The sequence below is a fragment of the Suricata suricatta genome, chromosome X, assembly GCF_006229205.1.
Source record: "Suricata suricatta isolate VVHF042 chromosome X, meerkat_22Aug2017_6uvM2_HiC, whole genome shotgun sequence".
In the NCBI taxonomy this organism is placed as follows: Eukaryota; Metazoa; Chordata; class Mammalia; order Carnivora; family Herpestidae; genus Suricata; species Suricata suricatta.
Window position 1 is genome coordinate 94,853,022 of NC_043717.1, and position 16,274 is coordinate 94,869,295.

Below are 16,274 nucleotides of genomic sequence, written 5' to 3' on the forward strand. Positions count from 1 at the left end.
TTAAGGTTTAATTATGTGAATTTCACCACAAGCTCTCCAATAAGGGAAACCGAGAGCCACTCTGGACGACATCTCAAGCAGCCAACCCGCACGCTGCCCTGCAGCCCTGCAGACGCCGGGAGGTGTCCAGTAAAGAGTCCCCCACTGTCCTAAGGGGAATGATTATACCCTGGGGCTCCTTTTGATGCACCTTCGCTTTGGTCTGTTTGGGAAGCCATCAGGGAAAGAGCTGGAAATTCCCAGCCATCAAGGCGGCTTTACGGGATCCCTCCTCTTTTCAGACTCCCTCTCGCTCCAATATCCTTGTCATAGGATCTCATAGCCTGCGAGAGCTAGAAAGAGCTTTTGAGGTCATTTTGCCTGGCTCCTTCATTTTATAAATAAAAGGAAAACGTGAAGGGCAGTGACTCGCCCAAGGCTGCACACAGGTTCGTGGTAGACCTAGGACCCAGGCTAGACTTCCGAGATGGGGCTAAGAGGGTCTCTTCTTACGTGGGCTCCAAAGCTCCATAGGGGATACGCAGTCAATGGCTTTGTTACAGGAGCCATGTGTGTAGAGGACATTGAATGGAGGACTAGCCTCAGATGGTCATGACCTTTCCACAGGGTGCTGATGCTAGCTGCCATCCGCTGGCCTTTGGAAAAGCTGGGTTATCCAGAAGCCATGTGCAGTGAATTTTTTAAGTTTATTTCTTTATTTTGAGAGTGAGCACACGTGTGCACATGTACACAAGTGAGCAGGGGGTGGGGCAGAGAGAGGAGAGACAGAATCTCAAGCAGGCCCCGCACAGTCAGTGCAGACCGTGAGCCACGAGATTGTGACCTGAGCTCAAGTCAAGAGTTGGAAGCCTGACCGACTGAGCCACCCAGGTGTCCGTAGTATGTAGGGATTTTTAATGGGACTTTCCTTATATCGATGAAGTGGGGGGAAAAGTGTTTCTTAAATAAATGGATTTCACCAGGGGAATGTTGGCCAATTTGAGGATGATGCTCTGTAGCAGGACATTCATGCAGTAATAGACTCATTATCACTGATTCTTATTTGTTTGCTTTGATTCTCTGATGTAGGCTGTCTTTCTCCAGGCTCTGTTCCCAGTGCTGTTATTACATGTGTTTGAAAGTAATCAAGCTACATTTATTTTAAAATGGTCTGTCACTCAGACTTTTCATTAATCTAAACTGATGCTACCAACTCCTCAAAGTATTTCCTTATTCAGAGCCAACTGGTTTATCCAGCACCATGGATGGACTTGTTTAAAAACAGAATTTGTAGGGGGTGCCCAGGCAGCTCAGTTGGGTAGGCATCTGACTTCGGCTCGGGTCATGATCTCACAGTTCGTGAGTTCGGGCCCCGCATCGGGCTCTGTGCTGACAGCTCAGAGCCTAGAGCCTGTTTCAGATTCTGTGTCTCCCTCTCTCTCTGTCCCTTCCCTGCTCACACTCTCTCTCGTTTGCTTGCTCACTCTCAAAAATAAACATTAAAAAATTAAAAAATAGAATTTGCGGGGAATAGGTGGATTTGCTTAAAGAAAAAAATTAAAAAGAATATCTCTGGAAGGATGCATAGAGAGCAATACTCAGGAAGTTGCTAAATCATTTGTTAAGAGAGGCCACCCAGTAATTGTTAATTAGCCAGCACACAGTTCCATTTATTCAGGGCAGAACTTCCCTCCAGGTCTGATCTACTTTTCTACATTCATACCTAGTAAATGCAGGGCACTTTATAACTTTCAAAGATATTTCAAATGCATTTTGTCATTGGGGGCTCGTGGCAACACTTATCGAGGTAGGAAGGAAGAGGAAGTAATCTCTCCATTTCACAGGAGGAAAAAACCAAACACAGAGAGTTGAAGCAACCTGCCCAAAGGCACACAGTGATACCACGGGGAAGCTAGATCTGGTACTCAGGTTTGTTTAGCCCCAAGTACGTCCGTCAGTTCATCCACCAAGTTCAACAAAGATGGAGGCCTTCCTCTGTGCCGCGTACAACGAACCCATGAGGATATTCAGGTAGAGACGGAGATAGTAGAAAAAGGCACATGTGAAAGCTCCTGATACAGGGAACCTGGGGATATGCCAGAGGAACACTTTGGGGCTGAGGGGTCCGTAACCCAGACTAGGGCACGGAGCGGGAGGATTCAGGCTCCTCAGAAGAGACACCATTAAGCTGAAGAAGGGGTAAGCCAATCCAACAGGTCTTTTTCTGGTCCCTTCTGGAATGGTCTCTGTCCCAGTCCTCCCTAATTGTATTTGGAGATACAGTGTTCAGCCTGAGATCTTGTGTAGCACGACCCACTACACGTCCCTCCGATCCAAAGCTGATGTACTCCAACCGTGGGTGAGGACAGCTTAGTCTAGTTCCTGTTGGAACAGAGGTTCATCCTGGCTCGGGGCCCGAAGCTGGGCCCAGAAGCAAGAAGAGGGATGAAATGAGCAAATGAGCAGCTCAGACCAGGCCAGGGTTCATGGTTTGGTGGCTTTTAAGATCATCTGACATGGGGGTCACTAAAATATGAGAGGGCAAAGAGTAGAAAGCTCCCATGACACAGGAGCTACAAATTAAAAGGTTTCCTTCAGGGGGAAATGAAACTTCATCATAAGAACGACAAACCCAAGGATCAAAGCCATGCTCACATAAAAGAATAAAATTCATTGGCCTGAGAAACCGGGAAATCACAACTGATTTTAATGGTCTCTCTCCTTTTCCAAAAAGGTTAAGCCAAGGGTGACACAAAGGACATCAGAGCCTTGGGGAACCCGACTTGACCTACTACTTGACAAGTCCTGGTTTCTAGCGTAAGTCACTGAGGAAGATTCCTTGTGTTCATCACCATCAAGAAATCCTAGGAGACGCCCTTTAAGCTATCTTTGCTCTGAACTGCAACACGAAGGGCGGAAGGCCAGCCCCGTACATACGCTCAGCTGCAGTGACTCTCGCTGGGTCCCTATTGGACTCAAATGCCCACCAACCAGGACCAAGGTGCAGCAACCGGGACCAAAGATGGAGTGCTTTGTTTGTTTGCTTTTGCAGAAAGGAGTAGAAATAAATTAAAAATAAGAGGGAGTGGGTGAAGCTGGCTTCCCGAAGAATTAAGAAATGGGTCATTGAACAGAGCTAAAATGCGGCCTAGCTCTGTCTGCCTTCCAGTGAAGAATTACAAGGGCCTTTTCATAGGCTTCTTTTATTGAACAACAGCAATACTACTTACCATTTCTTTTTTTGTTTGTTTGTTTATATTTTTTGAGAGAGAAAGAGCACAAGTACGGGAGGGGGCCAGAGAGAGAGGGAGAGAGAGAATTCCAAGTAAGCCTTACACTGTCAGCATAAAGCTCCAGATGTGGGGCTTGACCCACGAATCGTGAGATCATGACCAGAGCCGAAATCAAGTCAGACACTCAACCAACTGAGCCACCCAAGTGCCCCATTTCTTGAGGGCCTACTATGTTCTAGACACTATACTCTGCATTTCACATCTCTCTGAGTTCTCTCAGCAATCTATTAAGGTAGAAATTATTAATTCCATTGTACAGATGGGGACACAGGGACTCCGGGAAGAGAAAGAGCTAGTGCGTACTAGAGCAGAAATCCAAACCCGTGCTCACTGATCCCAAAGTCATGCACTGAAACATGGCCATGCTGTGTCTTACGATTGCCATGTAATGTTGAGATTTGCCTCCGTGTGCTTTTTGTTAACCCCCGACTCTTTGGCTATATGTCTATCAGTGAAAGCCAACAAAAACTCAGACGATATTTCTGCCTTCGCTTAAGTAGAGGAAGAAAGGACAAAATCTGGAGAGCTGAGTTTCTTTGAAAGGAGCCACCAAGAGCTCACACTCTGGGGGAAGAACGGGGGCCACAGGCAGGAAAGAAATGGCACCTGCCTGACACTTCCTGTGCCCTGCAGGGGACAAGAGTCACCACCACCACGGGACGCCTGGGTGGCTGTCGGTTAAGCCTCTGGCTTTGGCTCAGGTCATGATCTCACTGTTCATGGGTTTGAGCCCCACGTCAGGCTCTGTGCTGATAGCTTGGAGCCTGGGGCCTGCTTCCGATTCTGTGTCTCTCTTTTTCTGCCCTTCCCCGCTCTCTCTCTCTCTCTCTCTCTCTCTCTCTCTCTCTCTCTCTACCAAAAATAAACATTAAAAAAAAGAATCACTGCCACCACAACATTTACAACAACAAAGGAGTCAAAGTGGGCTAAGGGCAGGCCCACTGGTGGTGGCAGCCCTCCTGGGTCAGAGTAATTGGGTGAAAATGTTTCAGGTATTTGTGGAGGTCAGAAGCATGAGTCTTTTTGTTTGTTTATTTTGAGAGAGAGCATGGGCAGGGGAGGAGGGGCAGAAAGAGAGAGGGAGAGACAGAATCCCAAGCAGGCTCCGAGCTGTCAGCATAGAGCCCAAAATGGGGCTCAAATTCACACACCGTGAGATCATGACCTGAGCCATAATCAAGAGTTGGATGCTTAAGCCACCCAGGTGCCCCCAGGTCAGAAGCATTCTGATGCAGTGAAACTGGAATTGTTTTTTTTTTTTTAATTTTTTCAATGTTTATTTATTTTTTAGAGAGAGGAAGACAGATAGTGAGTAGGGGAGGGGCGCAGAGAGAGGGAGACACAGAATGTGAAACAGGCTCCAGGCTCTGGGCTGTCAGCACACAGCCCGATGCGGGGCTTCAATTCACGAACTGTGAGATCATGAAGTTGAACGAGACTGTGAGAACTGAGCCGAAGTTGGATGCTTGCCGGCCTGAGCCACTCAGGCGCCCGGACACTGGAATTGTTAAAGGAGATCGCCCAACCACCTTATCAGGAAAAGGTCAGGAGACTCACTCTACCCAGCAGCCTCGCTTCAATGCATCCTCCACCTATCTTACGTGTTCTCTGGGAGGTGAATATAAAGTAATGACAGATTCCAAATTCCTAAACATATACAAACCATGTTGTGCCCATCAGTGATTCTGACATTACTTAAAACATTTCCGGAACTTCTCTTTGGAATCCCATTTGAAGCCAACCAAAGTGTCATAGGAAATGAACAACCCCATTATTTCATCCTCTTGCTCCAAAGGGGCCCCACATGGTATGAACATGCTTGGTCAGCTACCCCGCTCAACAGTTCGGTTCCAAAAGACTTATAGATATTTCCGCAAAATCCAGTTCACCTTTACAGGAAGAGCAGCCTACACTTCTTCACCCTTGCTCTGGACATTTATTTACCTGGCCTGCTGGACCAAACTATAATGATGTGATAACATGGACAACAGCCACCATTTATCAGCACCTGCATGCTGGAACAATCTTCACAACAATGCTGTAGAGTAAGCCCCGTCCCCGTCTAAAAAATCAGGTAACAGAATTTGATGTCCAATGACCTGCCCGAAGCACACAGTGTCGGAACCAAGATGAAAATCTCCATCTGCATCATTCTACAGATTGCACTCTTGCCAAGATGCACCCATCACCTGGCTCATGTTTCCTAACGTCTCAGGGGTCTTCCTATGACAGTCCTCAGCCTACACCACCGAAGAATGGCTAGCTGAGAACCAGCAACTGACAAGCCACAAAGACTGGCCATATGCCCTCAAGGCTTTTCCCAAAGAAGATGTAGAAAAATGTTTTGAGGACTCGTGGCATCCATAGAATCAGACTATCATCTACCAATGCACTTGCTTTGAAGCAACAATATTTAAAGAGTGGAGAAGCTCTATTATGTTAAATCAATAATTTTTTTAATTTAATAGTTTTTATTTATTTTTGAGAGACAGAGAGAGACAGCATGAGCAGGGGAGGCTCAGAGAGAGGGGGAGATACAGAATGTGAAACAGGATCCAGGCTCTGAGCTAGCTGTCAGCACAGAGCCCGACGCGGGGCTTGAACCCACAAACCGCAAGATCGTGACCTGAGCCGAAGCTGGACGCTTAATCGACTGAGCCACCCAGGTGCCCCAAATCAATAATTTCTTAAAGGCAGTTATAATCCTTCATGGACACATCCCCTATGCCTTCTGGGCTATAAGGGTGCTGGCGCTTGGAGCCATGATCTAAGAGTAGACTGGTCTTGCCCACCATCAGAATCACGTTTCAAAGGGAAACTGCGATGTGGTATTTATTTGTTGAGGATTTGGAGATTCTGAGACTGGCCCTGAAGGCCCCCAAATGCTCTCCATATAAAGAACTGATCCAGTTGAGCACAGGAAGGGCTGGCCCAAGTACTAATAGGACACAATCTGTTGACAGTAATAAGTCATGAGCCTTCAACAGGTGGTTAGAGACATCAATATGGAGCCATGAAAATGTGTGCTGCTACTTCAGACATGACAGTCGTCAGGGGCAGCCCATCCCAGGTCCCAGATGTGTACACGACATTAAGCTGTCAGTCGGTGGGGTAAGCTGGGGTTTTCTCACTCAATTCTGAAGGTAGAGTTACTGTATGCAACACCATAATCTTACGGGATAAATGTCACGTATTGCTACAGAGTAGGTCCTGAAAAATACCTGTCACTAAACACTACTCTTGACATAAAGCTATGATGAAAAATATGCCAATCTAAGCTCTCAGAGGGATTATTACATGGAGGTACACTCCGAATTTATCTGTCTTACCTTACCGGGATTTTAAAAAGTCTTTAGCTGCTGTAAGTATTTCATGCTATACCAAATCTGGGCCCTCTCTACGTGATCCAGTTTTCCTTCAAAGCCTCTCCATGACTAATCTGGACTCACCTGAAGTAAGGTGGGAGCCGTGAACTGCCGTGCTAGCAAGAGTAGGCCACTCCAGTTCCTTCATTCTAGGGCACACACTCAGGCGAACATAGCACTTCCTCAAATCAGAAAGAACCGAGTGTCAGGTTTCTGCTTCCAGGAAAACTAAGGCAGAAAGGATATCCAAAAATGTCTGTGCGGGATCCAGAACTGTAGGGCCCAGCGAACATTCTCTCCGCTTGCCAGTAAGCAGAACTTTCTGTGGGGTGGGGACCAAAGGAAGAACTAGCCATAAAAAGAGAGCACTGGGATGCAGAAGACTCTACTAAAGTTTCTAACCCCCAAACCATCACGACTGGGGCTGCTGAGAAGAGCCACCGGGCCTTGACCTTGGCATGATTTTAGTCTGGCCTGTGCGTAAACAAATTTGCAATCAAATGACTTCAGGACCTGAATTAATGCCTTTGAATATTATGTCCATGGTCCATTGTTTACTTTCTTTCCTGTGCCCCCTTCCTCTTGGCTCTGTAGTCTCTCATGTGTTTCCTGCCCCTTGGTTCTTCCATCGGCTATCCAATATTTAAACTTGACTGGGGGCCCCTGGCTGGCTCGGTAAGTGGAGCATGTGACTCTTGATCTCGGGGTTGTCAGTTCGGCCCCATGGTAGATGTAGAGATTACTTAAAAAACTCTTTGCCGTGCCTGGCTGGCTTAGTCAGTGGAGTATGTGGCTGTTGATCTCGGGGTTGTGAGTTTGAGCCTCGTCCTGGGTGTAGAGATTACGTAAAAATAAAATCTTTAAGAAAGAGAAAAAGTTGTGCATGCACTGCCATGAGCCATATGGAGGAAGGCCACCACATAAACTCAAAACACAAACAAACAAAGCCCAAACAACAAATAATTGATTTTAGCATGAGAGCATGGGAGCTATATATAGTTTGGATATGACTGCAATGAGCCGTGCGTGCGTACATGTGTGTCTGAACATGTGTACTCTGTGGCCTATAGGTCTTATCTTCACATAATTCCTTTACCATCAAACTGAAGATTGTGAAGTTCTATCTGTATATACATCTAGACATATATCTCTCTATAGACCACATTTTTATCCATTTGTCAATGGACATTTGGGCTGTTTTCACTGGCTATTGCAGATAGCAGTGCTATAAACATTGGGGTGCATGTGCTCCTTTGAATCAACATTTTTGTATCCTTTGGATAAATATCTAGTAGTGCAATTGCTGGGTTGTAGGGTCATTCTATTTTTAATTTTTTGAAGAACCTCCATACTGTTTTCCAGAGTGGCCGCACCACTTTGCATTCCCATCAACAGATGTTGGCAAGGACGTGGAGACAGAAGAACCCTAATGCACTTATTTTAAGAAGGGGCGCATGAGTGGCTCAGTTGAAGATAAGACCTATAGGCCACAGTGTGTGTGTGTGTGTGTGTGTGTGTGTGTGTGTGTGTGTGTGTGTGTTGGAATATTACTAGGCAATGAAAAATAATGAAATCCTCCCATTTGGAACAACGTGGATGGAACTAGAGTACATTATGCTAAGCAAAATAAGTCAGACAAAGACAGATAACATATGATTTCACTCATGTGTGGAATTTGAGAAACACAACAGATGAACATAGGGGAAGGGAAGAAAAACTAAGATAAAGACAGAAACGGAGGCAAACCGTAAGAGACTCTTAAACAGAGAACACACTGAGGGTTTCTGTATGGGAGGGGGGTAGGAGATGGGTTAAATGAGTGATGGGCATCAAGGAGGGCACTTGTTGGGATGAACCCTGGGTGTCAGATGTAAGAATCACTGGGTTCTACTCCTGAAGCCAAGACTACATACTGTATGTTAACTAATTTAAATTAAAAAAATAAATTAAATTAAATAAGTGCATTATGGGAGTGCCTGGGTGGCTCAGTTAATTGGGTCTCTGACTCTTGATTTTGGCTCAGGTCATCATCTTGTGGTTTGTGGGATCGGGCCCCATGTTGCACTCTGTACTTACAGTGCGGAGCCTGCTTGGGATTTTCTCTCTCCCTCTCTCCATGCCCCTCCCCTGCTCACACATGCTCTCTCTCTCTCAAAAAATAAATAAATAAGCTTAAAAACTAAGTACATTATGAAAACAATCAACTATTCTCCCTCACCTTTCCTAGATTATAGGGGCCAAAAGAAGACAATTTTTGTTCTTATTTTAAAAATTATATTGCATATGTCAGGAATTGGGTGGTAAGGGATGATCTCATGCTCACTCCCACTGGTTGATATGCCACAGTTTATCCATCCAACCCGGCCGAAGAGAGAAAAATATTCTCCTTACCCTACTTTTCTGCAACATCCAATAGGTTTGAGATAGGAACAAAACTCCTTGAAAACTAAAATAATTCCTTTGTATATTACTGCTTTGGCCTTTCTAATTAAGCAGAGAAATTCTGAAGAGGCATTGTGAACATTGGAAGGCTTGTCCGATCAGTGGAAATAAGGGTGCATCACACACACACACACACACACACACACACACACTCATGTATGTATGTGTGCGTTTTAATTTCTCAGGGGAAATGGGAGGTAAGATCGCAGAGGAGGAAGAGGAGGCGCCTTCAGTGAAATTTGCCCCTGCACATCTCAGGGAGTGCCTCATGCCAGGTGCCTCATGTACTCCAGTAGGCGTCCCAGAGTCCTCCCGAGAGCACACAACATGGAGACCGATTTGTTATGTGCAGCAGTGGCTACGTGGAACTGTCAAGAAGATAACAGCAATATTCAGGAGCTGACACGAATTCAGGCCCAACCGGCCCAGCAACATGACAAGGAGCAAGACCAGTCAGGACCGGATCCCAAAGGGGACTAAGGCATCATGCCACAAAGTACAAGTCCTTGTATATACAGAACTGATAAGCCTCAAAATCACTAGAGAAGCCGACAACCCTACAGGAGGTATGCCGATCGCAGGCGAAGCTACCTGCGCATACACACATGGCTGAGGAAAAACGCTCGGGAGAAAAACTGTAAAGGGTACACAGAGCAGAGGTGAAGGAGACGCTAGCATTCAGGTGATGGTCAAAGACGAGGGGGCTAGGAGGCCTGAAGGTTTGGCTGCACTGTCCTCAAGGTTAAGGGTGAGCCGCACAGAATCCAGAGGTGGTGGGAGAAGCCTGGGAGAGCTGTAGATGCTCAGGGTTCACGTGAGCACAGGTGGAAACCTGATGACCGCAGATAAACCAAATGTTCTATATCCAGACAGTGAAATATCATTTGGCCAGAAAAAAGGAATTAAGTACTGATACATGCTACAATGTGGATGAACCCTAAAAACCTTATGCTCAGTAAATGGTTCTATTTATATGGAACATCCAGAATAGGTAAATCCAAGGAGACAGAAAGCAGACTGGTGGTTGGTTGCCATGGGCTAGGGGAAGGGGGGAATGGAAAATGACTGTTAATAAGTACAAGTTCTCTCCTTGGAGTGAGGCAAAGGTCTTAAAACTAGACAGTGGTAGTGATTATATGACATCATGGATGTACAAAATGCCACTGAACTGTATACTCTACAATAGTCAATTTTATGTTATGTGAATTTCACCTCAATTACACACACTCACTCGAGACAGAGGGGAACTCTCCATGGACTGCTTCCCGTTGAGCTGAAAACTCCTCGGGACGAGCAGGCACTGGATTCTACTTATCGCTACACCCCACGGGGCCCAGTGTATGAGAAGTGCTCAGTCTTTGTTGGATGAACCTGAATGATCAGGTGCTACAGGTACAGACAACAGAGCACTTTTGTCTAACTAGCAGTTTTTGAACATGTATAAGTTTACGTAGTTCCTGTTACACTGATTTTAAAGATAAACTTGGTTAAACAGAACAATGGGGTGTACCTTCCAGAGCGTATCAAGCCATCTGGAAGAAGAATGAAAATTTCAGTCCGTGATCCAGTTCTGCGATGGTGCGTGAGGACGTATTTACTACAGTGCTCACTCTTCATACGGGTATTTTCAGCACCAGTGCAGGCAAAGCCTACGTTTTACCTGTTGCTAAACCCACTGCTACCTTACTCCCATGGGATCTTTTATGCTTCTCTTGGTCCCAGGCATTCTCTAATTGAAATTCTCTGTAGTTCCACAAAGGCAAAATATGGAGGATTTTCTGCCTTTGGCAATTGTACAGAAGCTTTGCCTATAGGATACGTGGTAGGTAGTTCAGATGAAAGAGTGCACCCTCATATGAGCCAAGTGATTCCAAGATTTCTCTGCTAAATCCCAGAAGCCAATGTTTATGTCAAGCCAGGATGGGGTGCGGGGTGGGTTGCCGTGGGGAGGTTTGAAGGACCAATAACAGGCTTCTGTGGTACTCCCTCAGACTAGATCTGTGGAAACGTTCTCTTCATTCATGTTTTAATTGACTGGTTTCATAAGAGCTAACAATTGAAAGGATGTGACCATATTTAGAGAAACTGTGATTGATTGAACTCTTTAAAGCCAAGTGGTCTGTATGTACACGCGTAGAAGGAGGGTCTAAATGGGTCAGACAACCCAGCGACGTGGATATTGACCCATATTTTCTTAAGTATCAATGTGTTCCTTTTAATCAGGTGTCTCTACTGAAAAGTCTCATTTCCTTTCAGGATCCTTGATTTTGGTAAATTTTCTCGACCAAAAGTAAAATATGTTGAAAGAATAGAAACCCAACCTGTAACAATAACAAGATTACAACTGATTTCACCATGTGAAGTGACAACTGTTACTTAAGACTAAACGAAATGGGAAATTCAAAGAAAGCTCTGCAAAGAGGTTTTGCTATAGACGAGACGTGCACTGTGCAGCTAATCTTTATAAATGGTACAGATGGAGGGCACATATGCCCTCAGGCCACAGAACTCCGTACCATTAAATGTATATTGTTGAGTAATTTAAGAAAAAAATCTAGTTTGACACTATTCCCTAGTCCAATTGTCATATTAGGTCAGTAATTTAAGTATAGGTTAATTATAACCTGAGGTTACTAACCAAGAAAGAGTCCCTTCCTGGATTATACTTCCCTTCTACTGTCTGCAAATATGTTTGATGTCCTTCCTTCCTTTCCTCCCTCCCTCCCTAGATAGCACATATCAACATGAAAAGTTGTTTTGAAGCAACAGACTTTTCAGAAGTATAAATAGGGGTTTGGAATAATACCTGTTCTCGATACTGTTTATGTTATTATTTTGTTTGATACCCTGAGATATTTAAAGCTAGCAAATTTAACAAAAAAGAACTTCAGTCAACAGAGTTCTTTTAATGGTAAAAAAAATACATTTTACTAATTTTTAGACTCATTCAAATTTAGGAGGCTTTGGATTCCACTATTTGAGAGAAAAGGACTTTCTTGATTCTCAGGAAACATCTTTTATGAAAGTATACTGGGCATGAAGTAGTTTATATGAACAAAATTCAATTAAAAAAAATCTCACCACAGAGGCACCTGAGTGGCTCAGTTGGTTAAGTGGCAGACTCTTGATTTCAGCTCAGGTCATGATCTTGCAGTTTGTGAGATGGAGCCCCACATCAGGCTCCATGCTGACAGGGTGCAGAGCCTGCTTCTGATTCTCTCTCTCCCTCTCTTTCTGCCCTCCCCCCCCACTCATGCTCACTCTGTCTCAAAATGAATAATAAAACTTAAAAAAAAATTTTTTTTAATCCCACCAGGGCACCTGGGTGGCTCAGTTGGTTGAGCATCTGACTCTTGATTTCAGCTCAGGTCATGAGCTCACGGTCATGGGATTGAGCCCCATGTGAGGCTCGGCACAAAGCATGCAGTCTGCTTGGGGTTCCCCACTATCTCTGTCTCTCTGTCTCTCTCAAAATAAATAAAATACCTTTAGTAAAAATCCCACTAATTCAAAAAAACATAGGCCTGAAAAGAAATTCTTTTGAATTAACTTAAACTGGATCATCTGACTTTGTTTCTCGTGAAGAGCAATAGGAGATCTATCCATCAGGATTACATTTGCCTTAAACAAACACAATAGTAAGGAAACCAATATTAGTACTTGATATATAGTAGGTGCTCAAATATTTGTTAAATGAGTAAATAAATGAATGAACACATTAACAAATAAATATATTGCCAACTAAATTTTCCTCTTTAAGCACAGACTATGGTTATGGATGCCTGGGTGGCTGAGTCGGTTAAGCATCCGACTCTTGATATTGGCTCACGTTGTGATCTCACCATTCATAAGATTGAGCCCTGCATTGGGCTCTGTGCTGTCAGCACAGAGCCTGCTTGGGATTCTCTCCCTCCCTCTCTCTCTGTCCCTCTGCTGCTTGCTTTCTCTCTCTCACTCTCTCAAAATAAATAAACATTTAAAAAAATAAAGTGTATTAAAAAAAGAATAGAGATGCCTGGGTGGCTCAGTCTGTTAAGCGTCTTACTTTGGCTCAGGTGATGATCTCATGGTCTGTGGGTTTGAGCCCCGCGTCAGGCTCTGTGCTGACAGCTCAGAGCCTGGAGCCTGCGTCAGCATGTGACTCCCTCTCTCTCTGCCCCTCCATGGTTAGTGCTCTGTCTCCCTCTCTCTCAAAAATAAATAAGTATTGTAAACATTTTTTAAAAAGAACAAACCAGAGTTAGGAGATACGCTGCTTAAAACAAATCAGTATTCAGGAATTGTTCGTTTTTACCCCATTAGCATCCCACTGGGTAAAGTCCCTGGGATGGTTTCTCATGAAGCTTATGCAAGAGCCACATATTTGACCTGTGGGCATTTTGTTTTTAGGACTATATTGTTTATACCTGTTTTAAAGCATCTGCGTTTTATAAAGCCAAATACCAACGGCTTTTCTCTGACCCTTAAAAAAATTATGACATTAACGGTTAAGTACATTTTCATGATTTTCCTTAGAACCTGATGAGCTTTTAGGATGATAAATATGCATGATTTCTCCAGAGTAGAGTGGATGCCTGGGGCCATTAGTCCCTCTAGCCCGATTCACATTTGCTGGAAGGAGGTCCGTCTCCCTGCAAGTTCAAGTCCTCATCCAGGGTGGCATGCAACTTCAGTCTCCGTAGCACCTCATTCTCACTGTCCCAGGTCAGTAACATGACTTAGGTGAGAAATAAGCTGTTTTCAGGCATGGGAAGAGGAGAGGTAGAGGGGGAAGGGAGAAAGGGAGAAGGAAGGGAAGAAACCTGGATTGAGCTAGCCAGTCGGCTAGGGACTTTACAGTCATGACCTCACCTAACAGTTTTAACAGCCCTGTGAGATGCCCTTCCCTTACGGAAGGGGACCTTGGGGCTGTCCGGGTTAAGTAACTCACCCAAGGCCCCATGCCGTAAGTAGCAGGAGATGCAAACACAAGCTCATGTGGCTCCAAAGCCTTCCTCTATTACATTACATTGTTACTTCACTCTGTTTAGCATCGTGACTGGTCCTGCTGTTGGTCCCCACTAGACTATAAGCTCCTGAAAGCACGTAAGTTTCTGTCTTCACCCTCGTATCCCTAGCATTAACTTGGTACCTAACCCATAGGGTCTCAAAACATAAATGTGTGAATGAATGAGTGAATGAATGAATGAATTGGAAAGGAAAAAAACCCCACAGACTACCAGAGCAGAAGGGCTCCAATCCAACTATCTCACTTTTGAGATGTGGAAATCAAGGTTCAGAGACAGTCACATGCCCTAGATTAAGCGACTCATTAGGAAAAGGTTCAGAACTCGAATTCAAGTATCTTCTGTGTTCTCCTCTACAAGCCACTACCGCTGGGACAGATAGTTCTAGAAGCATGTTCGTCAACTCCATGTGGCTTCCTAAGCATTCTCCCCCTCCTAATTTCGTCCCTTAATCCCAAACTATTCCTTACACATGAGAAGCAAGGGAGGTTAGGAACGCCATGAGCCCAGTAGAAAGAAACCTCCGCCAGGACCGGAAATGTCATCTGTTTTATTCACTTCAACGTGACTGGCACTTAGGAGGTGCTCAGTAAATATTTGCTGAATAAATATTCCTTCCTTTCCGGTGACGAGCAAACTCTTCATAGATGACAGATGCTAGCGCAGATTATATTAACACTCAGTGATCAACCATTCCGGCAAATCTGCCTGATGAAATGGTATTCCTCGTTCCCTCCCAATTCTTCCTTTCTACATCTTCATCTATAAACTGGGTGAAAGTAATGTTTCAGAGGCCTAGTGTTAAGGATAAAAAGAGTCAATACAGCAAGCACTTAGCATGGCGCTTAATATGCCGTCACCTCTCACTAAATGACAGCTATCAGTATGTATGTGATTTCCTCAGACCAACAAATAAGTAAATAAGGGTCCACCTGATGAGGAGATGGAAGAAGCCAAAGTTGTTTTATGCTCCGTACCTTGTAAAATGTCCCTGAATACACAGTTCCCTACACGCTTCAAAGTCTGTAAGTTCTTTAAGGGCTATAGGTTATTGACAGCACGTGGCACGTCACGGACACCCACGTGTAAGTTTTTCCCTAGGATTTTTCTTCTGTCATTGATGAAGGCAGAGAGAAGACATCACCAACCTAGAGATGAACATATGATGATTCTTTCTCAAATACCGCGATACTTAACATTCAAAAACGATTACCTCTCCACGAGCTCTTGTCCGCTCCAGCAAAGAGTGTCATTTTCGGCCACGGGGCTGTGGCTGCAGACGTAGCCAGGCAAAGCACTATAGAAGCTGATGAAAGACTTCAACTTCTGAATTAGTTCCCTGAAAGGAAAACAAAACATCTGCACATGAGCGACAAGTAAGCCCAGTATGAGAAAAGTTTAATTTCCTTATCAGCATGACAGAAAGGCTCAGCCGCGCTGATTAGAGCCATAAATGATCTTAAAAGACATTCTTGGCTACAAGGCCACAATTGAGCTTAAAAAAAATCAATAAAATGATATTAGGGGGAAAAAAGTTGCTTGCCGTATAAGGTACCTCTCCTATCAGAAGGACGATTTAATTCCAGTGTTCATTTTCTGGCACGTTCAGCTTCCATTGTTTGTTCAGAATGCTGTTACCTACATTCTCAAAGGTGCTGATTACAAGGCACACCGGAGCACTACATATCTTTCGGTTTGTGGGTGTAATTGAGTGCATTGATTGTAATTTACAATGCTATTACCCTAGAGATGGCCCCTTTCCATACAGGCTCTGGCTAATAGCTGCAGATCCGAATCCCAGGGTGCTCAGAGCAGCGTACACTCTATGAAATTCTCCTGACAATACAGAGAAACTCACATCTGCTAGAGGACGAAGGTTTTCTTGTTCTGCGTGTGTATATTTGTGTGTATACTGTGGTTCCTATGGGGGAGGGGAGACAGGAGGGAGTGGATCCTAGTATGTTTTATTATTTATTTGCTTTGGCTTTTATTTTCCATATAAGACAAATGTGTGCCTTGAGGGGGGAGAGAGAGAGAGGAGGAGAGAGTGAGCACATTATATATGCAAATATGTATCAACACACATACACACATTACCCAGCAAAATTTCTGGCCTATTATCTTGTTTCAGATGTACAGGGACACACAAAATAAGACACTACAGACTGGAGAGACGTGGCTATGTTTAT

At 44.4% G+C, this 16,274-nt stretch overlaps 1 protein-coding gene across 1 annotated transcript in view; it reads right to left on the bottom strand.

Annotated features, from left to right (window-relative positions):
- GPC3 (glypican 3) overlaps nucleotides 1-16,274 on the bottom strand; it is a 394,908-nt gene that overhangs the window by 115,537 nt on the left and 263,097 nt on the right. The window contains exon 4 of the mRNA XM_029929914.1: nucleotides 15,299-15,424. Within this exon, the coding sequence (XP_029785774.1) occupies nucleotides 15,299-15,424 (126 nt within the window). The remainder of the gene's footprint in view (nucleotides 1-15,298; nucleotides 15,425-16,274) is intronic.